This window comes from Ahaetulla prasina, chromosome 18, assembly GCF_028640845.1.
Source record: "Ahaetulla prasina isolate Xishuangbanna chromosome 18, ASM2864084v1, whole genome shotgun sequence".
Lineage (NCBI taxonomy): Eukaryota > Metazoa > Chordata > Lepidosauria > Squamata > Colubridae > Ahaetulla > Ahaetulla prasina.
Genome location: NC_080556.1, coordinates 10627641 through 10654540, shown reverse-complemented (window position 1 = coordinate 10654540; position 26900 = coordinate 10627641). Strand labels below are relative to the sequence as shown.

The 26900-nt window shown below is 48.3% G+C and overlaps 1 protein-coding gene across 1 annotated transcript in view; it reads right to left on the bottom strand.

Moving 5' to 3' along the window:
• The window catches only part of EIF4G3 (eukaryotic translation initiation factor 4 gamma 3), a 72924-nt gene extending 49388 nt beyond the window's left edge, over positions 1-23536 (bottom strand). The window contains exons 1-4 of the mRNA XM_058161504.1: positions 23010-23536; positions 8250-8325; positions 3459-3587; positions 600-704 (exon numbers count right to left, since the gene is read on the bottom strand). Of these exons, the coding sequence (XP_058017487.1) occupies positions 600-704; positions 3459-3587; positions 8250-8325; positions 23010-23395 (696 nt within the window). The 5' untranslated portion in view covers positions 23396-23536. The remainder of the gene's footprint in view (positions 1-599; positions 705-3458; positions 3588-8249; positions 8326-23009) is intronic.
• Between the last annotated feature and the right edge of the window lie 3364 nt (positions 23537-26900).

The window sequence follows — 26900 nt, the reverse complement described above, 5'->3', positions numbered from 1 at the left end:
CTGGGGTCCAGGAGTGTGCACAGAGAAGAGGACACATGCATCTGAATTCTTCCAGGCCGTTTCGAAGACCTTTTTGGGCAGTAAACGCAGTCCGGTTTGCACCGTCAACTCCTTTCCTTGCCCAGTCTCCGAGAGTGCAGCAAAACGCTTCTTCACCTTCCAAGTTCCCCCCATTGGGGAGCTCAGAACTGAGCCCAGCGGGAGCAACGGAGAACCCACCGGGCCTAAGGAACGAACCATTCTCGCCTGGACAGTTACAGCCAAGGGCAAGGAATGCAACCGGCCACTCCCTTCTGCGGAGAAAGAAGCCACACCACCACTTGGAATTTCACGGGGACCTCCAGATCTTATGTGCTGAGCAGCAACACAGCCCGAAATTACCCGGAGGCGACCAGATGCCTCCCAGCCCAAAATGCCGACCTGTCCTCCATATCCAACAGTTACACAGCCTGCGTGAACCTCTGCGCAGTCTCCCCTCCCCACCCCCACGGGTCTGCAGGAGGGGGGGGGTCGTGCTTATGCACACGACAATCCGAGCCGAGCCAGGCTGGTCCAGCGGGCATCACTGAACCATTTTTTTTTTTCCTCTTGTGACTCACCATCCCACATCCCAGAATCCTTTGCACCAGTTCCCTTGGATCTTCAAAAAGACTGCTGGCTCTTGGGTGGGGTGGAAAGCTTCTGTCCCTCCTCCCTCCTGGCTGCTGGAGCGAGAGTGAAAGAGAGTGACAGAGTGAGAGAGAGAGAGAAAGAGTGAGAGAGAGGAGGAAAGCGACAGGGGGCAGAGAGAGAAAGAGAGAGAGCGCAAGAGGGGCAGAAGGAAGACGGGCAATAGGGGAAGTGCATCCTCTCCCCTCCAATCACTGTGCAGGATCTCGAGGGTGGGGGGGGGCTGCGTATCCTGGGAGAGGGGCTCTCCTCGCCTACTACTAAGCACAAAAAGCAAATTCAGTTTTCCAGGAACAAACCTCCTCCTCCTCTTCAGCCTGGGAACAGAGCTGGCAATTTTCTAGTTAACATGAACCCGCAGCTATTTCTCCACCAGTTTTCCTTTAGACCCTAGGTGCCAGGGTCATTTCCTCCCCACCCCCAATGATCCCCATCTAGAGGAAGCCCAGCTTATCTCTAAACTGCTGGGGGAAAAGGGCCATTTCCTAAAGCTTGCTCTCTAGCTGTGTGCGTGCGTGTATGTGTGTGTAAGGGGCAACTGAAGGCATTGAGATAGGCCATCTTTTGGACAGAGCATATAAATACCCGTATTTTTCAGAGTATAAGACACACCTTCGTTTTTGGGGAGGAAAATAAGAAAAAAGCTGATTGGGCAGGTGGATCGGCCCTCCCAGAAGACCCCCAATCAGCTGTTCCCAGAGGTGAATTTCAGCAACAGGTTCCTTGGTTGTGAGCTCTGTGCCTCGCTTTTTTTTTTTCTGCCTCTGAAAGCCTCTGAAACAGAACTTCAGAAAAAAAAGTCTCTGAAGCTCTGTTTGGGGGCTTCTTTTCTGACGCACCCAGATTTTCACCCCCTTTTTTTTGGGGGGGGGGAAAGGTGCGTCTTATACTCCGAAAAATACGGTACTTTCCAGAAAGAAATGGCAAGGAGGAAGAGACCGCCCCTCCCCGTCAATCTGCAACAGAAAAGGCACAGCCCTGACTTTAACGCCAATAGCAGCAGCATGTACAGATAGTCCTTGACTTACAACCATTCGTTGAGAGTGACCGTTCAGAGTGACAACGGCGCCGCAAACGGTGACGTGGGACCGATTTTCACCTTTCCCGACTTTTCCAGCTTACCTTTCCCCCCCCCATGGTCACGGGATCAACGTCCAGAGGCTTGGCAAACCGGTTCGTGGTTTATGACCGTTGCCGGGGGCCCTCCCCCCAGGTCACGTGACCCCTTCACGCGACAAAGCAAAGTCAAGGGTGGGTGGGGGGAAGCCGGGTTCACTTCACAAGCGGGTTAGCAAAACTTACGAACTGCAGTGATTCGCTTAACAAACTGGGGGTGGGGCCGAGGAAGGTCGTAAAACGGGGGGGAGAGAACTCACTTAACGGACGTCTTGCTTAGCAACGTAATTTTGGGGGGGGGCTCAATTGTGTTTGTAAATCGAGGACTACCTGTACATTTCTCCGGCACGTTTAGGAAAGGTATACTAGAATGAAAGCAAATGTGTGTCCCCCCATGTCCCGCTCTTGAGCCGTCCCCACAACTGCAGGGCAAGCAGGGACCGTGACACGGGAAGGGAAGGAGAAGGGAGGAGAAAGAGAAAGGCAAGATTAACCATTATTTGGATCAAGGAACAAGAAGCGCCCCTTACTGACAATCCCGGGGCAGGCCTGCGCGGGGGGGAGGGGAGGGAGAGGGGAGGAGAGGGCACCCCCTTGTCTCAGATTAAAATCCGACCGGAGGGCAGGAGCCAAGCAAACGGACGCCTCTTTCCAAAGGCCGGGCCAACCGCTTGGTTCAGATTGGAAATCAAGAGGAAACAAAATTAAGGGGAACGCCCCCCCCCCTCAGAAAACAGCTTTGGGTGCTCAAGAGCTTTGGGTCCTGCAATTTTCCCAGGAGCTACGCGTGGAGAAGGGGTGGGTGGGGGGGCCTGGTCTTCCTTCAGGGACATCAGAAGCGGCCCCAAGAGACGGGTGGTGGTGGGGAGGGCCACAAACACAGCCAAGGAGGACACTGGTTTGACACAGCGGCCGGTCCAGGACGTTTTCAGGAGCTTCCGCTAAGTGGCACAAGACTAAACTACCTTCTTCTTTTTTTTTCTTTCCATTTATTAATCTGTCGTAGTAGCCTGCCAGGCCCACCGCTGCCAGGTTCAGAAGTTAAAACATCCCCCCACCCCCAAAAAAGGCACCCCCCATGAGCCATGGCTGCAGTGGGAGACAAAAGGCCATCTTGTTCCTGCTCAATCCTCTGGGCCCAAACTCCAGGGGAATGTGTGTTTGAGAGCTATCCTGAACCAGCAGCCGTGGCTGCTCGGGGCTGCCTCCAGCTTCCATCGGGCCTCGGTTTACCCTAAGCTGCCGTCATGGCGGCCACCGCCGCTGTTGCTTTTCAAGGCGCTGCCGCTGCGACCCTTTCTCCTCTCTTTGCTTTTGAGGTGGGGGGAAATGGCTTCTGACATTAGGTGCATACAGAGTGGGGATGAAACCACCATCTGTTAGCTAAAAGGAAACCTCGAATGAAACAAGGCTTTTTTTGGGGGGGGGGGGTGCGGGGACGGGGGACGGACGATGTGTGTGAAATGCTCCCTAAGTAATCCAGATTTGGTCAGGGGTGGGTGTCCCTCCTTGCGGCCGACCCCGGCCATTCCAGAGAAGCGTCGTCCTGCCAGTGGAGGCATCGCCCCGGTTCCAGCCCACCTCCCGTGCCCAGCCTGATGTCACCCCCCCCACCCCAGCTTTGGGGAGGGGGGCAAACTCAAGATCCCCGAATGAGAAGCCGCCGATCTTACCTGAGTGAGACCAGGGGAGGAGGCATGTCCTGGGGGCGTGGCGGCAAGGGCTGGATGCCCCTTGTTTAGTTCATGAGCAGAGTAAGGGGAGGGGGCAGGAGGGCCTGGCTGCCTTGCCACCTGCGTAACCTGCGAGGAGATAAGCCGTTAGTTAGTGAAACCAAAGCGGAGTAGAACTGTCTCCACGGAGTAAGCACCTCCGGCAATAGGGAACCCATCGCTTGTGCTCATCAGAATAGCTGGGGGGGGGGGGGGAACCCCGCCCTGTTGATTTATGGTAGTGGATCTGACTCCAGGGGCTCCCAGGATCCTGTCTGATTCTAGGAAGAAAAAGAGCCGCATCCTTAATGGATCGCTTTCACCCGACAGAAGAAAACTTAAAAGAGTCTCTTCTGTAGACAGAAAAAAAAAGCTCAGACGAAAACTCCCGGTCTCTTTCAATGGCGCCGGGTCTTCTCTTCACAAAGGAAGAGAGCCACTGGCGATTCTCTGGCCGTGGGTGGAGACGAGGCCAGCCCACGTGGGTGGGAGAAGGAAGCAGAGCCCCCCTCTCGGAAGGCTGGGTGGGCCACGGCTGAAAAGGAAGTGAGTTAAACGGGCAAACCCTCCACAGGGGGGGAAAAAAAGAAAAGAAAAATCCCACAGAAAGGGACTCTCACCAACCTTGGCTAAACTGAAGATGATCCACGATCAAAACCCAGGCTTAAGATAAAAAGACCCGGGACATCATCCTGTCTGCCGTCTAATTAACATCTCTGCTTCAAAGGCAGCAAAGCAAAGCTGTGCTCTAAAGAGGCAAGAGCCAGATTACCCTCTTTTCTTTGATCAGCCTCCTTCGGTGGGGGAAAGCGCTGGGCTCGCCTTCCCTTAGCAGCCTGGCTGGAGTTGTGGGGGGGGATTTAGCTCGAAGGAGCTGCCCTTCCTGGGAGAGGCCTCCTCTTCCCAATAGAGAGAGCCCCACCATGGCCCATCTTCCCCAGCAGCCCCTGGTCTGGGCTCCATCTTTCAGGCTATCCCAGCAGGAGGCGGGGGAAAAGGAATCTCTGGAGATGTTAGTTTGCACATGTGAATGGGGAAGATGCTCCCCAAGGGCACCTGTGGGTCATTTTTTCCCCTCGTTTCATTTCCAGGTGATACCTTCCTCTGACAGGATGCAGTTCTGGGCTGCATTCCATTCTCAAATTACCAACATTGATCATTTACTTTCTTTTTCTAAAAATAAATTTTATTCATAAACACTTTTTCTGAAAAACAGTGCATTGTCAGGGGTATACCGTTTACAAATAAAAAAGACCAAAAAAGAAAAAAAAGCTCAGACGAAAACTCCCGGTCTCTTTCAATGGCGCCGGGTCTTCTCTTCACAAAGGAAGAGAGCCACTGGCGATTCTCTGGCCGTGGGTGGAGACGAGGCCAGCCCACGTGGGTGGGAGAAGGAAGCAGAGCCCCCCTCTCGGAAGGCTGGGTGGGCCACGGCTGAAAAGGAAGTGAGTTAAACGGGCAAACCCTCCACAGGGGGGGAAAAAAAGAAAAGAAAAATCCCACAGAAAGGGACTCTCACCAACCTTGGCTAAACTGAAGATGAGCCACGATCAAAACCCAGGCTTAAGATAAAAAGACCCGGGACATCATCCTGTCTGCCATCTAATTAACATCTCTTGCTTCAAAGGCAGCAAAGCAAAGCTGTGCTCTAAAGAGGCAAGAGCCAGATTACCCTCTTTTCTTTGATCAGCCTCCTTCGGTGGCTCGCCTTCCCTTAGCAGCCTGGCTGGAGTTGGGGGGGATTTAGCTCGAAGTAGCTGCCCTTCCTGGGAGAGGCCTCCTCTTCCCAATAGAGGGAGCCCCACCACGGCCCATCTTCCCCAGCAGCCCCTGGTCTGGGCTCCATCTTTCAGGCTATCCCAGCAGGAGGCGGGGGAAAAGGAATCTCTGGAGATGTTAGTTTGCACATGTGAATGGGGAAGATGCTCCCCAAGGGCACCTGTGGGTCATTTTTTCCCCTCGTTTCATTTCCAGGTGATACCTTCCTCTGACAGGATGCAGTTCTGGGCTGCATTCCATTCTCAAATTACCAACATTGATCATTTACTTTCTTTTTCTAAAATAAATTTTATTCATAAACACTTTTTCTGAAAAACAGTGCATTGTCAGGGGTATACCGTTTACAAATAAAAAGACCAAAAGAAAAAAAAAAGCTCAGTCGAAAACTCCCGGTCTCTTTCAATGGCGCCGGGTCTTCTCTTCACAAAGGAAGAGAGCCACTGGCGATTCCCTGGCCGTGGGTGGAGACGAGGCCAGCCCACGTGGGTGGGAGAAGGAAGCAGAGCCCCCCCCCTCGGAAGGCTGGGTGGGCCACGGCTGAAAAGGAAGTGAGTTAAACGGACAAACCCTCCACAGGGGGGGAAAAAAAGAAAAGAAAAATCCCACAGAAAGGGACTCTCACCAACCTTGGCTAAACTGAAGATGATCCACGATCAAAACCCAGGCTTAAGATAAAAAGACCCGGGACATCATCCTGTCTGCCGTCTAATTAACATCTCTGCTTCAAAGGCAGCAAAGCAAAGCTGTGCTCTAAAGAGGCAAGAGCCAGATTACCCTCTTTTCTTTGATCAGCCTCCTTCGGTGGCTCGCCTTCCCTTAGCAGCCTGGCTGGAGTTGGGGGGGATTTAGCTCGAAGTAGCTGCCCTTCCTGGGAGAGGCCTCCTCTTCCCAATAGAGGGAGCCCCACCACGGCCCATCTTCCCCAGCAGCCCCTGGTCTGGGCTCCATCTTTCAGGCTATCCCAGCAGGAGGCGGGGGAAAAGGAATCTCTGGAGATGTTAGTTTGCACATGTGAATGGGGAAGATGCTCCCCAAGGGCACCTGTGGGTCATTTTTTCCCCTCGTTTCATTTCCAGGTGATACCTTCCTCTGACAGGATGCAGTTCTGGGCTGCATTCCATTCTCAAATTACCAACATTGATCATTTACTTTCTTTTTCTAAAAATAAATTTTATTCATAAACACTTTTTCTGAAAAACAGTGCATTGTCAGGGGTATACCGTTTACAAATAAAAAAGACCAAAAAAGAAAAAAAAAAAAGAGTGGTGTTTAAACAGTGACATACGAGCTAATAAACAATAATGATATACTGTGTTTCCCCAAAAATAGGACCCTGTCTTATATTTTTTTGGAACCCTGAAATAAGTGCTTGGCCTAATTGCCATGCGCTCAAAAGCCCGATTGGGCTTATTATCAGGGGAGGTCTTATTTTGAGGGAAACAGGGTAGCAACAAGAGTAATAATATAACCAAAAAGCTTTTAGCTAAGTTTCTTCTTACATTAAAATATTGTGATTATTTACCTTCTTATTTTCAGTACTAACATTTATGATCTTACTTGTCTCTAATTTACTTTATCATTTACTTTACCTTCATTTACTTTCTATCTACCGTGTTTTTTTGAACCCCAAAATAAGCGCTTGGCCTTATTTTCAGAGAGGTCTCGTTAGTTTGGGGCGTGTGGAGTAAGACGGGGATCCTCTTGCCGTCTTACCTGATTTCCAGCTCTGTCTCCCTAACCCTAACCGGAGGAAATGGCGGGGACCGGCTGTGCATGCGATTAAATATTTTCGGGGAGTTTATTTTCGGGGAGGGCTTATTATCCGGGGAAGTCTTGTTTTTGGGGAAACATGGTACAAGGAAGAGAGCAAAGGGCCTTTTTAACGTTGCTATTATATTTAGTTCACTTTTCTAGTAGACGAACTTATTCCATTTGGGAAATGCCGGCTACTAGTAAAAACCCAAACCAATGAGTACTACCTACAAGACAATCCCAGCCTTTCCTGCAAATAAATGGGGAAGAGAGTCCAAGCTGAACTTTCAAGCAAGGACCCCGGTCTCTGGACACGAATAGGTAAGGAAAGCTGTACTGATTTTTTTTAAATTTCCACACACTTTCCCATCAGCAGTTTCACTTAATCCACTCTAAGGGGAGTATTAATTGAAAAACAAAAGTTGGCATTTACACTTATTCCTACCCGGCTAGTTTCTTTGCCACCCCAAAGCAGATATACTTCTTACAAATGCAGCATTTCCCCAGGCTCAGCAATGGCTCATAGCAAAAATGGATTGGCCTCCTGACCCACATCTCTCGCAGGAAAAGGACTGTGGCTGGAACAGCCTTCCTAATCCTCTTCCAGGTGGGAATGGACTCTCCCTGCAAGCAGGAACTTGCAGTAACTGGAGGATTCTCCCCTGTGCTAGGAAGCCTGCCCCAATAGTACCCTGGGTTCAAGAGGAAGGTGGGAAGGAATCCTTTCTCCTCTGGCGCTTCCTTTCCTGGGTAGCCTCCCACTGGAGATCTTCCTCCAAAACTCAAACCTGGCCGGCCCCTCAAAGACCGTTATCTTTCGCACAGCCGATTCCTATTCGATCCCAAGGAATCCAGTTCTGCAGCATGCCCTGACACGAGAGGGAGCTGAGAGAAGCTGAACCAGGCATCGCTCTCCAAAGAGGGCCGGATGAAGAGGTGGTTTCAAATCACTTCATCCGCTGACAGGAGTCCAATTTTGAATTGCTCTCCCGTCGTCGTTATTGTTTGCAAATGTATTACAAACGTATTTTACGATTCGGAGTTTTACGTGAATGGGACTCGTACAGGAGGCAGCCTGTTACTGAACCTGCCGGGTTGTCGAGATGCTCATTCTCTACAGAAGGAAGGCGAGGCTTCTGTCACTCATCAGAGCATCCTCCCCACCCCACCCAAAAAAAACCCCACAACTCTTGGCAAAAGCTGCTTGGATGTTCTCCTTACCGTGCTGTACACAGCCGAGACGGTGGGAGTGAAGATCCGATCCTCCAGGGGCTGCTGTACAGGACCCCGGGGGATTCTGCAAAACAGCAAGTTAAGGAAGAAAAAGAAAGGGGGGGAAAAAACCACACCCCACAAAATTGTAAGAAAAGTATGATTTTTACGAACGACCTTTTTTGCTTCTAGTGAAGTCGGCCTCTTAATCGTGAGAAGCCGATGCCACCAACTGTTAACATTCACACAGGAGCCAGAACAATGGTTATTGCAAGGCAAGAGAGTCCCTGCGTGTGTAAGTCGACGACGGGATAACAAGAAAGCCGCAACAGATGGGAAGATGAAAACTAACATTTATTTGTGAAGTAACACAGTCACAGCCTGACACGTTCCGCCAAGGGCACAGAAACGGAGCGTGGTGTTTTTCACTAACTGTCCTTTTGTGCTCCACAGTTCTGGGGACTGGAATGAATTTAATAAGCCAACAAACGTGCCACTTAAATCCGCTGCCCCAGATACACTATTAAAAGTGCTGTCACAAGCCAGAGGAGAGCCCTCTGAACTGCAGGTAAGGGCAGGAGGAGGATCCTATTCAAAGCCCTAGAACAGGGGTCGGCAACCTCAAACCTTCAAAGAGCCACAAAGGTCCTAACCGGAAGCCCCCCATTCAGTCCTGAAGCCGACCGGAAGTCCGGTTCCCCCACCACAGAGTCTCCTCCTAGCGAGGTGTCCTTTTTCCTCAACCTGTCCTAACCAAAGGTAAAGGTTCCCCTCGCACATACGTGCTAGTCGTTCCTGACTCTAGGGGGCGGTGCTCATCTCCGTTTCAAAGCCGAAGAGCCAGCGCTGTCCAAAGACGTCTCCGTGGTCATGTGGCCGGCATGACTCAACGCCAAAGGTGCACGGAACGCTGTTACCTTCCCACCAAAGGTGGTCCCTATTTTTTCTACTTGCATTTTTTACGTGCTTTCGAAACTGCTAGGTTGGCAGAAGCTGGGACAAGTAACGGGAGCTCACCCCGTTACACGGCAGCACTAGGGATTTGAACCGCCGAGCTGCCGACCTTTCGATTGACAAGCTCTATCAATTGTGGAGCCGACCAGAAAACCTGCCCCTTGCCTCCTGGCATGCCATGCTTCCCCCCGCCCTTAACTGGAAGCTCCTCTCAAAACTGTGGTGCTGACCAGTGACAAGGAGCCTCAGCAGAAGGATGAAAGAGCCACATGCGGCTCCAGAGCCACGGGTCGCTGACCCTTTGTCCTAGAAAAATACCCCCAGTTGCGGTTTCAGGAAAGAATCGACGACCAGACCTGTGGGTTATTTTCTCGGCGGCTTGCTTAAGATGCTGATCTCTTTTTTAAAAAAAGATGCCTGGGACTCCACTTAACCAGGGTTTCAGAGGAGATTCTACAGGCTTTTCCTCACGTTCTTGGGAATGACACAAGAGGCTACACAGCAACACAGAACGCTTTGATCGGTCTCCGGGTAAGCAGCCGGTGAGCCAGGTGAAAATATGACGTGAGGAAGAAACAGTCAATCTTTTTCAAAAGCGCCAACGTTTTCTATCCAAATATCAACAAAGTTGTCCTTTCGGCTTATGGACTTGGGAGAAGCTAAAGCTAAAATCATAATAGCAATAGCAATAGACTTATATACTTAGACTTATATACCGCTTCACGGTGCTTTACAGCCCTCTCTAAGCGGTTTATAGCAGGGGTCTCCAACCTTGGCCACTTTAAGACTTGTGGATTTCAACTCCCAGAATCCCCCAGCCAGCAAAGCTGGCTGGGGAATTCTGAGAGTTGAAGTCCACAAGTCTTAAAGTGACCAAGGTTGGAGACCCCTGGTTTACAGAGTCAGCCTATTTCCCCCAACAATCAGGGTCCTCATTTGACCCACCTCGGAAGGACGGAAGAATGTCAACCTTGAACCTGGTGAGAGTCGAACTGTAGGCAACCGGCAGTCAGCAGAAGTAGCCTGCAGTATGCACTCTCACCACTGCGCCACAGAGGCTCATAATAGACACTAAGCGGAAGACATATGTTCCCCACAGCTACCTGTGACTGCTCTGCCTCATAAGAATGGCCAAGGACATCACAAAATTAACACAACAACAACTTCCCCTGCCCGTCAAGTGATGGAGATTAGAATTCTTTAGCTTTCCAAAACTACAGAGTACAGGTAGCCCTCAATTTACAATGGTTCGCTTAGTGACCGTCCGAAGTGACAACGGCATGGGAAAAAAGTGACTTATGACCATTTTTCACACGTATGGCTGTCGCAGCACCCTCATGGCCAGGTGATTTACATTCGGATGCCTGACAACTGACGCACATTTATGATGGCCGCAACGTCCTGCAGGGTGTGTGTGTGTGTGTGTGTCACCTGATCCCCTGACAAACAAAGTCCTTGGAGTAATCAGGTGCGCCAAACCACCGTGTGACTTATTAAACAACTGTGGCAATTCGCTTGGCGAAGAAGTGTCGTAAAATGGGACAGACAAAACTCACTTAAAGAATTTCCCACGTGGGGCTCAACTGCGGTCGTTAAGTTGAGGACCACCAATATACAAAACACAAAAGCCGATGCTAAAGCTCCATGTGACTCAAGCCCCTCTACAAACTTCCCTTGTGGTGGCACCTCCACAAGCCAATTTGGGATTAATAAACTAGGTTTCCAAGATCCGGAAGAGGAAGGCTGCGAAGATTGGCACGGGCCATCCAAGAAAGCGATCCAAGAAAGCATCACCTTGCTCAGCCAACACAATTTTTTTTTTCTTCAGATTTTGCCAGGACTCAGCTCTTTTTATCCTTATTCCCTGACAGCCTTCCCAAGAAGATTCACGCAGGGAAAGCTGTTATTGACCACAACTCAAGAGAGCAACGTCCCAATTTGGGGCATGCAGCGAGCAACGCAGAGAATCACCTGTCTGTTCCTCCAATTTGTAGCCCTACAAAAAACCCCGCAGGTTTTTGATGGGCATTAAATTCACGTTTAAAATGTAAACACAGATAGGAAGGTTGGGGGGGGAGGGGAAGACAGCAAAAGCTTTGGCAAACTCACCTAACGCACATTGCCTTGCCTCACGGAGAATCTGGACGTATGCGTCGAAAAACCCACTTCCTGTAGAACCCGGAACCTCAGCCTCAGCTCGTAAGCTTTCCCCGATCAATGTGAGGTTTGTTTCCCGCAAACAATGCCAGGGGACGTCCAGCTGGTTTAGAAAACCCCATTATGAGCCGCGAGCCCTTGACTAAATGGCAGTTCCGACTTCTGAAGGGAAACCTGAGCTAACAAACAGGCGTAGGTCTTAAAAATAAAAACCCTTATCATGTGACACGTCACAGCACTGAAAAGAGGCCGGTGACACAGCAAAACACGTGTGTTCTGCATTTTGAAATGCAGACATATGATACTCAATACGTAAGGTTCATGAGTTCGGGGGGAAAAAAAAACAACTGACGTAAACAAAAATGACTTTTTTCCCTCCTTTTTTGATTTTACATTCTTCCTGTCCTCAGCTTGCGACCACAACGGAGCCCGATATTCTTGTTGCGAAGTGAGACGTTTTGCCGAGTTGAGTTTGCCCCCCCCATTTTAACGACTTTCCTTGCCGCGTTTGTTAAGTGAATCGCGGCACTTGTTGAACGAATAACCCGGCTGTGCGGCGAAATCTGGCTTTTCCCCCTACCGACTTGGCTCGCCGAGGAGGTCGCAAAAGGGAATCGCATGATTCCGCAACCGTCATAAATGTGAGTCAGCTGTCAAGCGTCCGAATGCAAATCACGTGGCTGGAGGGGGGGGGGATGCCTCAAAGGTCGCAAGTGTGAACAGTGGTCGTTAAGGTCGCCTTTTTTGGGGGCCGTTGTCACTTCGAACGGTCACTAACGAACAAATTGTAAATCAAGGACTTCCTGTGTTCCCTGAAGGTCACTTCCTGGAGAAACCATCCTGCCATTCGCTCTGCGGCTTCCTTATCCGCCACTTAAGAGCAACATCTATTCCAGGGGTCTCCAACCTTGGCAACTTTAAGACTTGTGGACTTCAACTCCCAGAGTTCCTCAGCCAGCTTTGCTCTGGGAGTTGAAATCCGCAAGTCTTAAAGTTGCCAAGGTTGGAGACCTCTAATCTAGCGGACAAAGCCCTTCCTGGGGATAGAATATAATTTTTTTTTTATTGGCCAAGTGTGATTGGACACACAAGGAATTTGTCTTGGTGCAGATGCTCTCAGTGTACATAAAAGAAAAGGTACTTTCATCAAGATACAACATTTACAACACAATTGATGGTCAATATATCAATATAAATCATAAGGATTGCCAGCAACAAGTTACAGTCATACAATTATAAATGGCAGGAGATTGGTGATGGGAACTATGAGAAGATTAATAGTAGTGCAGATTCAGTAAATAGTCTGACAGTGTTGAGGGAATTATTTGTTTAGCAGACTGATGGTGTTTGAGAAAAAAACTGTCCTTGTGTCTAGTTGTTCTGGTGTGCAGTGCTCTATAGCGTCGTTCTGAGGGTAGGAGTTGAAACAGTTTATTAATTTACTTCCACTGAGGAGATGGTCAAAATGGGGAGGAAGGGTCAGGATAGCATGAGCTGTCATCTCTGATGCCAGGGGACAAATCTTCTCCCTTGGCCCGATTTAAAAAAGTAAAAAAAAAATGAAGTTAAACTCTCAGGATCCATTTCTAAAAGCCAGAGGGAGCTGGATTGTTTTGAGCTAATTAGACTGTATGAGTGAATTTAATAAAGAGCTGTGAGGGAATAAATAAAGAAGCCCTCTAAAGTTTTTTAAAAAAAGACAAGACACCAGATTAAGAATGCTGTCGATAGCGAGCAAAGTTTGTTCCACCAAACAAAAATGTGAAAAAAGTGACTTGGCATCGCTGACCACTGAAGCCTCCCGATGGTCACACGATCAAGATTCCAGACGCTTGGCAAGTGACTCACATTTATGACGGTCGCAGTGTCCCGGGGTTCGGCGATTCCCCTTTGGCGACTTTCTAACCAGCGAAGTCAAGATTCGCTTAACATCCCGTAAGCGACTAATTTAACAACTGCAAGTTGAATCACTTAACAACTAAGTTGTTAAGTGATTCACTGTAGCGATTCACTTAACAACTGTGACAAGAAAGGTCGTAGAATCAGGCAAAATTCACTTCACGAATGTTTCACTTAGCAACAAAAACCGGGGGCTCAATTGTGGTTATAAGTCGAGGATTGCCAGCAACTTTTTCTTAAAAAAAGAGGAAAAACTGTTCACTCCACAAGCTGGGAGCTCTTCTCAGCCCTTGGTCCACTGACCGATGCTTCGGTGGCAGAGGGGCATCTGTGGACTCAGCAGGCTGGAAGCCCGCGTGGCAGAGGAGCCCATCACCTCTGGCTTTGCTTCAAGGCTCCATTTCTGACATCCAGAAGAAGCAGCTTTGAAGGTGCCATGATCTCAAGAACTGCCACCTTAGGAAGGTCTCCGTCCCTCTGTTCCTGCTCAGCCTCAGACAAGGCAACGTGGCCCAGAGTTTGGAAACAGCAGCGCCTGCCAAGGAGCAAAATATCCGGCCAGACTGAGTTGCATTCAGATTTGCTTATTGATTAGGCACCCTGTCATTGATTTATTGCTTTAAGGACCGTTGATTTTCCGGGTAGAGTTTTGAAGCGTTCTTTTGTCAAATGTTCTAGGCCCCTCCAGGGAAAAGGGCGGGACAGCAACGAGAGTAGTAAACATAGGATTCAACAGATGGATGAGGCCATCAGATTTACTCTCGGCACAGGTGCGCTTGTTGAGCACACTAGAAGCCCATCACTTGGAAAACGAGGGAGAATTGAAAAAGGTAAACTGCTCACATCGATAACACTGTGCAAATATTCCATAGGAAATTAACCGAGCCGGAAGACCAGCAGGGGACTGCTTCCATCCAAATACCATTCCAGGACAGCTGCGCCAGGAGGTGACCCGCCAAAGCGACCCGCCTCCTTCCCTTCAGAGGGAAACAGCCTCTACGCTAAGGTGAGCTCCAGGAGGACCAGCCCGGTTGATATCCAGGTTCTTCGAAATGTACTGGAATACCACTCCCATCACCCCCAACCAGTGGTGGTATTCAGCCGGTTCGCGTGAACCGGTAGCAGCGGCAGGAGGCTCCGCCCACTCGCCCAGACATCATCACGTCCCGTTTTTGACACTCTGCGCACGCGCGCTCACATTTGCAAACCGGTAGCGAAGGTAAGTGAGTAACACCCCTGCCCCTAACTATGACAAGTGGGAGGTGATGGGAACTGTTGACCGGGATAGGAAAAAAAATGGATGGCTGCAAACAGCTCTGGAAGGAGCAAGCTTAATTGCACAAGGTAAAGGAGGCCGCTGGAGCCACTGAAAAGCCCTGATGGGATGCTGGCCAACAGACCTTTTTTAACAGGTCACTTTTGAAGACAGGGTCTTTCCACTCTTCCCTGATGAGATCGGGGCAGAACTTCCCCTCCAGCCAGGGAACGTTGCTTCCCAAGAGCCCCTGGGACTGCTTGAGGAGGAACAATTGGACTAGGAACCGGGAAGAGAAGCTGGGAGCATTAACAAAAGCCCCCCGGTCTGAAAGAGCGCTTTGTTTCTTTGGCCTTCTGAATGGCGGAGCAGAGCCAAAAGGAACCGGGGGGGGGGGGAGAGGAAAGGACCAACTGGTGGCTCTTTAGGGGACGTCTCCTTGGCTGCCAAGTGGCGAGGCAGGAAAAGACCTCTGCAGGAGCTACACGCTGCCCACCCCGGAGCCAGAAACACAGCCATTGTCCTATCTGCAAGCTCGGCTGAAAGGAACGTGCCCAGCGCGGGTACCACCGGGAAATGTGAGGAAGGCAGCCTATCTCAGCCACGACGCGCCAGATATGGCAAGCGGCTGGCCAGAAACCCAACCCCACTCTGGCTAATGAATCTTTCTTTACACCTTGGACCAGTTTTAACTCCGGCTTTTTTTTTCCTGACTGTTAATTAAGACTCGGCCCGGGCCATCGGGTGCCCTTTGAATGAACAGCCAGCGTCATTCAACCGCCCTGCTTACACCGACCATGGGAGGCTAAACAGCCAGCAAATGTCCTTTCATCTGTTTGCAACTCTTCTTTGCTGTCACAAAGGAATTATTCAAGGAAAATGCAAAAGGTCTCTCGCAGAAAGAAGCCCGTTCTCATCCTATCAATATTTATGCCCCCGGGGATTCCTTTCAAAACTAGTTTCCTGCAATCGTATTAGTGCACTTAAAATTCTCTAGTCAGTGAAAAGCGATTTCACAGAATGTCACTCACTATAAGGAATGGCCAAAAAACAAAACAAAACAAAAAAAACAACACAAAAACCCACACCCTACTATAAACAAATATACGCGTTGGATTATATTCCTGAAAATCTAATTTGATCGTCAGCAGGAGATTTGCAAGAGGTTTTCATTTCTGGTCCGGTTCTTAAACCATTGAAAATGAAGCCCGGTAGTCATGAAGTGGTTTGACACCCAAGAAATAAAACATTAATGAAAGCTAATTCTGCAAAATTAACTCAGAAATTTAAAAAAAAACAAAGAACATTAGTCGGGAGAGGAGCATAACCTGAGAATTTAAAAAGAGCAATAATCCTTTTTTTTTTCCTAACTGGGCAAAGCTCAGAAACTTTAAAGTCCAATAACACAGCGCAGCAGCTCCAAAAGTATAAGCGCAAACAGGTAAAAGAACTGTCTCAGGAAAGACCGTCTTGAAATCAAAAGAAGCTGCTTCTCACTTACAACCGAAGGAGGAAGATATTAAACATACCGCACCTATCAATGGAAAACTGTCTCTGTTGTGGATGTGTTGCTATGCAAACACTGGCTACAGCCAGGTGGTTCGGAACTCCTGCAAAATTTCACGTATCAAATTCACTGTTAAAAAGTGGAGTGAATGGCTCCGTTAGGTCTACAATTCTCTGGAAGTCACTCCTCTTGCTGAGGTTAAGATTAAAATGGTTATTGCGTGCAGCCAGACTCTAACCGGAATGTAGTTGGATTGTCACTAAAGGTCCCTATGAACAATATGCTGGCTGATGTGCAATGAGAGGATTCTTCCATCAAGCACCACTTTTGCAGAAAAGGAAGGCAGAACCAGTCTACTAACCCAAAACCATCCAGGCAACTAAACCAGCCGAGTAACCAGTTTCTTCTTACCTCATTAAACCGCACAAAGTAATCACAAAGAACTTAATGATGTGCTTCCTCACCACTGTCCAGAAAGATCCATGAAAGAATTAAAAACATGGCATTTTGCTTCTGAAAAAAAAAAAACATCACCACAATATTTACTTTAGCTATCATTGGTCTCTGTGTGTGGCAATGAGCTCAAACTTTCCAGCAAAATCACCAGCAATACAGGTAGTCCTCGACTTACAACAGTTCGTTTAGTGGCTGTTCAAAGTTAACTCACATTAATTGCAAAGGACCCCCAAGATAAGGGGAGCTGGCATAAAGTTCCAAATGGCTGGCCCCACAATCCAGGGGGACCTAGCATGAATCCTGAGAAACTGAGGCACTTTCATTCATTTCACTCAACTGATCAGGCTGAGAAAGAAGGAAGGAAGGAAAGAAGGGAGGGAGGGAGGGAGGAAAGAAAGAAAGAAAGAGAAAGAAAGAAAGAAAGAAAAAGAAAGAAAGAAAGAAAGAAAGAAAGAAAGAAAGAAAGAAAGAAAGAAAGAAAATAAAAAGTCAAACTGTTCCATTTTAGTCTAAACTGGAAACTCTCAAAAATTCCTCAAGCAAGAATTGTTTATTTGTTTAACAAAACGTGATGGTTTCTTTATTAACTTAAGTTTTTAGTTTTTTATTGAATTTTAGCTGTTAGCCAAATTGAATAAGTCTTTTTTTTTTTTTTGTTTACATTTATACCCCGCCCTTCTCCGAAGACTCAGGGCGGCTTACAGTGTATAAGGCAATAGTCTCATTCTATTTGTATATTTTTACAAAGTCAACTTATTGCCCCCCCAACAATCTGGGTCCTCATTTTACCTACCTTATAAAGGATGGAAGGCTGAGTCAACCTTGGGCCGGGCTCGAACCTGCAGTAATTGCAGGCTGCTGTGTTCTTAATAACAGGCTGTACCAGCCTGAGCTATCCGGCCCCTAACAATGTTTTAACAATGTTCTTAATTTTTATATTCTTGTTTTATTCGGCTGTAAACTGCCCTGAGTCCTTCGGGAGAAGGGCGGTATATAAATCAAAACAATAAATAAATAAATTAGGAAACTTTATCAAGTTAATTATAATGAAAGGTATAAAATATCTAAACAAAATCCCAATAGTCATCAGTAAAGAGTAAAAGAATGTTTTGCAATGTGGATTTTCTGGGAAAGCCATTACAGAGATGCCACCACTAAGGCCTAGTGCTGGATGCCCACAATCTCAGACCTCCTTGGAGCAAGGCGTCAGCAACTCACCTGGGGCCAAACTGTTTTCAACTGCATAAATAACACTAATACTCATATCAGGAACAGAAAGGAATGATCAACTAATGTGGCCGGCTCAGACTCTGCAAAGGGAGATGGTCTCTCCTTCACACAACCATCGTTGTGGCCGCATCCTGAACGGACTTTATCCAAAAGGATTTCAAGAGTAGTTGATAGGTAGGGAGAAGCCTCCCTTCTCCTTTTATCCCTGGGTGAAAGTCATCCATCCATCCAGGCAGTCAGCTAGCAAGCAAGCAAGCGAGTCTCCTTCCTAGGATCAGGTCAAAGGATAGCAGCTCCAGCATACGACTCATTCATCGTAAAAGAGTTATAAGCCATGTATTAAGGTGGCATGAAAATGAACCTATAACTTGCGTAACTGGATAAAGACGGACGGACGGACGGAGGCAGTCCAGTCCCACCGTTTGCATCCGCCACTAAAAAACACACTACTGTCCTAAATGAAGCAACTGTGCAATCTCTTTAGCACGCTATTTCTTTATACAGAAATGTCCAACTTGATATGACTGGCTGTCCAACTCGCACCTGCATAATCAGAGGTCTTCTGGGCTTTGGGCTGCCTCTAAATCCCAAAAGGATCCAAATCGGCCATTCTCCAAAAACTGCGTGTTTATCCTGCTGATGTCGGCAATCAACAAGGCAGCCGGCGGCATTACAAGCAGCCCTTCAGCCTCCCTGAAAGGACTCACCCAAAGCAGCTTTCAGAGTTCACCTGTCTCAAGCAGCCTGTTCGCTCCCGCGATATAGCTCACGTTCTCTCCTTCTGGGGAGGCTTGGCTCTTGGCTCCGTTTCGTTCTCTTTTCAGTTTTTCTTTGCTTTCGCATCCTGGCTGTCCGTCCCCGCATTTCTCCCTGCTGTTGTTATACATTTTCATTCAAAAAAAAAAAGCCAGATCAGCTGTACCCACCATCATTGCAGCGGAGAGAAAAATCCTCAGAGGCTTCTGAAGGACGGCTCTGCTGCAGTTCGTAGAAGGAGAGAAGGAGTGGCCTGCGCCTGCAACGTATCACATTCCCAATATTATTAAACAACACCGGAAAGCGGAAAGCCTCTGAATTTCAAACCACACAGCTTCCTCTCCTGAAAACGCAGAAGCGAAACCTGCAATCAGGGTGGCTGGGTAGGCCGCGACACTCTGCTCAACTTTGCCCACTGGGTGCCAGCAGCATAGGACTGCACCAGCCAAGTGGGGAGCAGACATCTTTGTTGGCCTTCCAGCTGCCCAAGAAGGAAAGCGCCATCCGTCTCCTCCCCAACTACGCTGGGGAAAACTTACCCACCCTCCATTTCCCCGCCATGTCCACCCTGGCGCTTCCTGTCCTCCTTCCTGTCTCCCCTTGGCCACAGAAAGCACCTGGAAAGCAAAAATGGAGATGGACTAGAGAAAGGAATTTTTGCAGGGTCACACAAGTACCCTGCTCCAGGAGCTCTGGAAGAGGTAGATCAATCTCCTACCTCAATTGAATACAACACTCTCTCTTTTTCTACAGGGAATCAACTCAGCAACACACACACACACCCCAGCCCTCGCCCAATGTATCCCCATTGCTAACTGGGTTTAGCTCTTCACACAACGTATTACCTGCCTGAAATCAGTGAATCCTGTCGTGCAAAGAGAACCTTTGCAAAGTAATCGATCAGAAAATTTGATGGAAACTGGTAAGTGGAATTCAGAAATAGGGCACGTTCAATCGATTGTCACAACGCAGGTCTCCAGACTGAGGGGTTACACCCTTAGCTGGCCCTTGCCTTCACAAGAGAGTCAACTTGACCAGTCCAGAGTCTTCACTGCGGACAGGGAAGAAGCCTCAATTGCATTCGCTGCAGCGCAAAGCAGCAGCGCCTTTAATACAGGTTGGTGCTGCGAAGTTCAAACTCTTTGTTTTTTTTTCTTCTCTGTTGACCATTGGCATCTGGACCAGATTCACCCCTCATATCCAAAGGCAAGCACGGAAACAAATTTTAGGTTACAACACTGTGCTCATGTTTTTAGCAGCAATTCCAGGCTTCTTGTTCTTAAATAACCTAAGGAAGATTTTTTCAATAAGTGAGAGGCATCACTGTGCTTCTACAAACCCAGTTGTTCCTTATAATAATAACAGCAGAGTTGGAAGGGACCTTGGAGGCCTTCTAGTCCAACCCCCTGCCCAGGCAGGAAACCCTACACCATCTCAGACAGATGGTTATCCAACATTTTCTTAAAAAATTCCAAATTTCCAGAAAAACACAATGGAACTACAAAACCTATGCTAAGCAAGGGTAAAAATCAAAAGGCGTCTAGAAGCACCTTTTCCAACAACTCTTAAGTTGCCCAGTCACTTGCTAAGATGATATATATGATTTCTATAGCTGTCCATCTTACACACACACACACACACACACACACACACGACCGAGTGAATGAATGAATGAGTAAATGAATGAATGAAATTAAATAAATAAATATAATGTGAATCACCCAGTCAATTGCTGAGATGGGCAGCTGCAGAAATCAAACAAATATAAAATCTGTTTTAATAGGGGAAGTTGTCAGTGGTGGTTCATTTGATGGGAGCCTAGGGTAGCTAGACTGATGAAGAATTTAAATTGGGGTGAGATAGAAAAAGGAGGGGGAGACAGATTAGTTACGCAGATTATTCATGAGACAGGACCTTATCAGTTACAAGTACCTTCATCTGATGATGCTCACAGAAGCTTATGACTTTTGGCGAAATACAACAGTCAGAAAAGGTACTATTTATTTATTTATTATTTAGATTTTTATACCGCCCTTCTCCTGAAGGACTCAGGGCGGTATACAGCCAGATTAAAACAGTGCAATATACAAATTAAAACAACAGTTAAAATAACATATTATATAATTGGCCGAAAATTAAAACCGTCAAATTTGACCCCAAAAATAAAATACCCCAGTGATTTCCGCCATCACATATTAACACTGCCCGTTTCCTACAATGCCCTGTGTGTGAGTATTTTTGCCTTCTTTCCAAGCCATATTTACTACACATTCACTGATGCTGGAAAGTATACATTTAATCCTTATTTACAAAAATACACAATATTGTAAAGTCACTTTCTACTCCCAGACCAAAAATCCCAGAAGCCAACTAAGTCCTGGAGCATAAAACTATTTCCTTCCAGCTTTAAAATGCATTTTCATAAAATCCAAGAGTGTTAAACAGAGAAACACACACACACACACACAAATCCACAGGCCTACTTGCCCACTGTCATTCATTGCAAAGTACCCTAAACTAATTTTATTTATGGCAGCCATGCTTAAAATGGGTGCCAACCTACACAGTCCTTTTGTAGAAAAAAAGATTCTGGAGAAATTAAAAGATACAAGTTCAATCTGTACTAAACCAAAGACTTTGAGCTGTTCGAGGAATATAAACCAAGGGAGGATGAAGCATACTGTCCTCAGTTGAATTTAATCCAAGCAGGAAAACAGATCTGGAGACTTTAAGAGGGTCTGTCATGCCTACCTTACTCAGAAGCAGAAAAGCGACAAAAAGGCCTAAAAAGAAATGTTGCATTCAAGTAACTCAATGCACTGGGCCATACAACCAAGAGAAAGACTATTTTATTACGAATTCTACAGTAACCTGGCTGACAAAGCAAAAAAACCCCAGCACTTCTGGCAATCACCCTCAGGCACCAATCTAAATTCACAGAACATTCCCAAAATTAAAACACAATCCTTTCCCTCCCCTCCCTACATACAACAGACCACATTTCAAACACCCTGTTCCCAACATTCCCAATTCCATACCTTCCTTTCTCACACACCTCCGTAAGAGATCCTAACCTCATAAACGCCTAGCCAAGCAACCAATGCACCATCCACAAATTTTTTTTTCCCCCCTAAGGGTGACCATTTTGGAATTTATTTTATTTTATTTTATTTTATTAGATTTTTATACCTAGGGCGGTGTACAGCCAAAAGATAAAAACCCAATATATATATACAATTAAAACAAAAAACAAAAAAGACGCTTTTTCAGCAACCCTCCCCCTTAAGGAGTGCTGGAGACCTATTTCACGTAGTTATGTGAGATTTAGCCATTTCCCCGCTCCCGTTTCATAGCAATCGAAGTATTAAACGTAATGTCCCCATCAAAGACACCGAATAGGTCTAGGTTGCCAAAAAGCCCGCCCCCTCCCCCGTCTTATTCAGAAAACAAGGATTTGCCAGCAAGACGTTCCTATCCCGTAAATAAAATAAAAAGTTGACTAATCTCAGTCACCAGTCAATTTTGTAAAAGGCAATACCGGTCAGAACAAGGCAGGGTCATCTTCAGGGTTAGCTGGAAGAGCACATCCTTACACAAATCGGATGCAATTTCTTTCCCACCATCACCACTTCCGGTTGTGAATCCAGCATGAACCCCAACACCCCCCCACACACACACAACAACCTCCAGTCACCGCATCCCGCAGCTCCTCAGGTACCAATCCAGTGGTGGGGATACGCCACCCCTCCAAACATCCTTTTCCTCGGGGACAAGGTACTAAAAAGCCTCTTTATCTTCCTCTCCCCTTTAGAGAACTGCAGGCTCGGAGCTTTCCTTCCAGCCCGCCACCCCCGGTTTTTTTTCTTCCCCCCAAAGCGAAAGAGAAAGCAGGCGGGGTGTGGGAAAAAGGTCCGTTCCAGAAGAAATGAAAGGGGAGAGGCAGAAAGAGCCGGGTGTGTAAAGTCACACCCTTCTGGCCCCGGGATGACAGAATGAAAGCAAAGTTTCGATTCCGCTGGAAAGGGACCTCGGAGGTCTTCTAGTCCAGCCCGCCCCCTCTCCCCCAAAATTCAGGCAGCCTGCATGGGGCCCGGCTTCCTGGCGCCGGCCGGCTTTCCACGGGAAGGAGACTGCTGGCTCCTGCAAAAGGGGGGGGGGGCGCTTTCCTTTCCCTTTCTATCCTTCTTCTATCTTCCTTTCCTTTCCCCTTCCTCCTTTCTGTCCTTCTATCTTCCTTTCCTCTTCCTCCTTTCCTTTCCCTTTCTGTCCTCCTTCCATCTTCCTTTTCCCTTCTGTCCTCCTTCTATCTTCCTTTCCCTTTCTGTCCTCCTTCCATCTTCCTTTCCCTTTCTGTCCTCCTTCCATCTTCCTTTTCCCTTCTGTCCTCCTTCTATCTTCCTTTCCTCTTCCTCCTTTCCTTTCCCTTTCCGTCCTTCTTCTCTCTTCCTTTCCTTCCGATCTTCCTTCTCCTACATTCAGTCGTTTTTTTTTCCTTTCTTTTCTTTCGTTCTTTCCTTCTTCCCATCCACCCTCCGGACCGGGCGGCCAAGGATACTGTTGGGGCGGCGGGGCCTGCAGAGCCCTCATGCCGGCGGGGTGAGGCGGCGGCGGCGGCACCGCGGCAGCGGCAGGAGGGGTCCCGGCTACTGCCACGGCTGCTGCTGCTGCTGCTGCTACCGGCGGCGGCGGAGGCACGGGAGCAGCGGCAGGAGGAGCCCCGCTGGCCGCTGCTGCCGCCGGGTGAGACGGGGAAGGGGCTGCCCCGGCCCCGGCCGCCGCCGGCGGAGGGAGAGGCGGCGGAGGCGGCGGCGGACCGCCCGGCCCGGCTCCCACGCCGCTCCCTGAGGAGGGCGCCGTTCCCGCCGCCGCCGCCGCTCCCCCCGCTGCCGCCGCCCCCGCCGCCGCGCCGGGCTTGAGGGCCCCCTTCTGCGGAAACCTCATGGCCAAGCGGAGCCACCCCCAGGCCGGGGGCGGCGGCGGCGGCGGGGCGGGGGGCGGGGAGCGGCGGGGCGGGGGCGGGGGCAGCCCGGCGGGCCAGCACCCCCGGCCGGTCTCCGTGACAACGCGGCCGGCCTCCTCCTCCTCCTCCTCTCCGCCTCCTCCTCTCCCGCCGCCTCCTCCTCCTCAGGCCGGGGCGAGCGGGGGCCGGTCAGGCCGCGCCGCCGCTCATGGGGCCGCCTCCGCCGGCGGCTCTCGGCTCCCTGTGGCCGGGCGAAGCGGCTCCGCGGCGTCTAGCGGCGGTCGGGCGAACGATGCCGGCGGATTCTCCTCACGGACGGAGCGGTATATCCAACATGGCGCTGGCGGCCGCCTCCAGCAGTCCGGCAGGACGACGGCGGCGGCGGCAGCGGCAGCAGCGGCGGCGACGACGTCGTCGGACGTTCGGGCGTTCGGACGGGTCCGGAGACGTTCGGCTCCCGGCTTCGGAAGTGACGGCGGCGCCTGCGCGAGACGCTCGGCTCTCAGGCCGCGTTCGGGCGAGCTCGGGAAACGCTCGGCGGATCGTCGTCGTCCCTTCCCCCCCCCTCCCCCAACTCCCCCCGGCCGCCGGAGCTGGCTTCGGGGGAGAAGAACGCGCCCCTCGCTCGGCCAGGATTTCCGATACGCTCCGCTCGGGTTTAATAAAGAGCGTGAGAATGTGAAGCGGTGAACGCGCGTCCCCCGCGCTTCGACACATGGGAGCGCCTGCACAAGGATTGAAATTGTGTGTGTGAATGAATGAATGAATGAATGAATGAACTGAGAGTCTATGCACCAAGACAAATTCCTTGTGTGTCCAATCACACTTGGCCAATACAAAATTCTATTCTATTCTATTCTATTCTATTCTATTCTATTCTATGAATGAATGAATGAATGCATTGGATTGGTTCAGGGGAGCCCACTTCCACGTTGGGTTTCTTTGTAATTTTATTTCCTTTAGACTTAGAGGAAAATATTTGCAGATCCCTCGCATCCTGGACATAAACTGTTTCAACTCCTACCCTCAAAACGACGCTATAGAGCACTGGACACCAGAACAACTAGACACAAGAACAGTTTTTTCCCGAAGGCCATCACTCTGCTAAACAAATAATTCCCTCAACACTGTCAGACTATTTACTGAATCTGCACTACTATTAATCGTTTCATAGTTCCCATCACCAATCTCTTTCCACTTATGACTGTATGACTGTAACTTGTTGCTGGCAATCCTTATGATTTATATTGATATATTGATCATCAATTGTGTTGTAAATGTTGTACCTTGATGAACGTATCTTTTCTTTTAGGTACACTGAGAGCATATGCACCAAGACAAATTCCTTGTGTGTCCAATCACACTTGGCCAATAAAAAAAAAATTCTACAAGAAAATGCCAAAAGTCCCCCAAAACTGTTTCTGGGCTGGATTTCCATTAAGAACGTGCCAGGCAGCCCTGGGGCGCTCCTCCCCCACCCCAATACTGCCCGGAGCAAATACCAGGAGGCCAAAAGGACCACCTTTCTGTCTCGCATCCCTTCTCTTTGCAGAACAGAAAATAAGCTTAAAAGCTGCTCAAATTCACCAAAACCCACCTATTTCGCTATATAAATGTGTTGGAGAAATAGAATCTACAATTTTTGAAATATGTATGTTATATATTTAATATATTTAAATATATATTTATTTAATATATTTAAAATATAAATATATATATTTAATATATTTTATATATGTATGTATGTATGTATGTATGTAGGTTAGTCTATACGACTAACTTTGTTGCTTGTATCCTTACAGTTTATACTGATATTGTTTCCTGATTGCTTATTTGTACTCTATGACTATCATTAAGTGTTGTACCTTATGATTCTTGATGAATGTATCTTTTCTTTTATGTACACTTGAGAGCTTATGCACCAAAGACAAATTCCTTGTGTGTCCAATCACACTTGGCCAATAAAGAATTCTATTCTATTCTATTCTATTCTATTCTATTCATATGTGTGTGTGCGTGTGCGTGTGTGCGGGACGCGGTGGCTCAGGGGCTAGGATGTTGAGCTTGTCGATAGAAAGGTCGGCAGCTCAGCGGTTCGAATCCCTAGTGCTGCTGTGTAATGGGGAGAGCTCCCGTGACTTGTCCCAGCTTCTGCCAACCTAGCAGTTCGAAAGCATGTAAAAAATGCAAGTAGAAAAAATAGGGACCACCTTTGGTGGGAAGGTCACAGCGTTCCTTGCGCCTTTGGCGTTGAGTCATGCCGGCCACATGACCACGGAGATGTCTTCGGACAGCGCTGGCTCTTCGGCTTTGAAACAGAGATGAGCACCGCCCCCTAGAGTCGGCAACAACTAGCACGTATGTGCGAGGGGAACCTTTACCTTTACCTTATATATATATATATTTGTTTTCGTAGGTTTTCACGGGTATAGGTATGTAGGTCTTGGCGTATTCGGGTCTTTTCCTGTGTAAGGTTGAAACGACCTCCTCGAAATGTCGCCTAGATACTTTCAACCTTACACGGGAAAAGACCCGAATATGCCAAGATAGATAGATAGATAGATAGATAGATAGATAGATAGATAGACACGGAAAAACAAACTGGGTAGTTTTCTGACACCTTATATCGACGACCTACCCTCAAAACGATGGGTAGGTCCAGACCTCAGGGACCACTAAATTCATAATTGTGTATCCCGTGGACCACTAATATGAATTTTTAAAAAGATAAAATAGCATTTAGTGCAATATAAAAAATGCAAATAATTTTTCTGCGGACCACAACTTAGTGACCGCAGTTATAGAGCACCGCACACCTGAACAACTAGACACAAGAAGAGTTTTTTCCCAAACGCCATCACTCTGCTAAACAACTAATTCCCTCAACACTGTCTTAACTATTCACTAAGGCTGCATTGCTATTACTATTAGTCTTCTCATCGTTCCCATCACCCATCTCCTCCCACTTACGACTGTAACTTGTTGCTGTATCCTTACGATTTATAGTTTCCTAGTAAGATTCGATTGCTTATTTGTACCCTATGACTATCATTAACTGTTGTGCCTTGTGATTCTTGACGAACTTATCTTCTCTTTTTATGTACGCTGAGAGCATATGCATCAAAGACAAATTCCTTGTGTGTCCAATCACGCTTGGCCAATAAAGAATTCTTCTTCTATCCATCTATACAGTTGGACCAGATTTGCAGTTCCCATTCGGCCTCATCTCAAGTCTTCTTCCGAGGATTTAGTGCTCTGGGAGCAGGGGTCTCCAATCTTGGCAACTTGAAGACTTGTGGACTTCAACTCCCAGAATTCCTCAGCCAGCTTTGCTCTGGGAGTTGGAATATCTGGGAGTTGGAGTCCACAAGTCTTCAAGTTGCCAAGGTTGGAGAGCCCTGCTCTGGAGAACAGGCATAGACTATCTTCCACTGGGGAGGGAGGTTGGGTGTTTTGGTGGCAGCAGCTCTTCCCCTTCTGGACCAG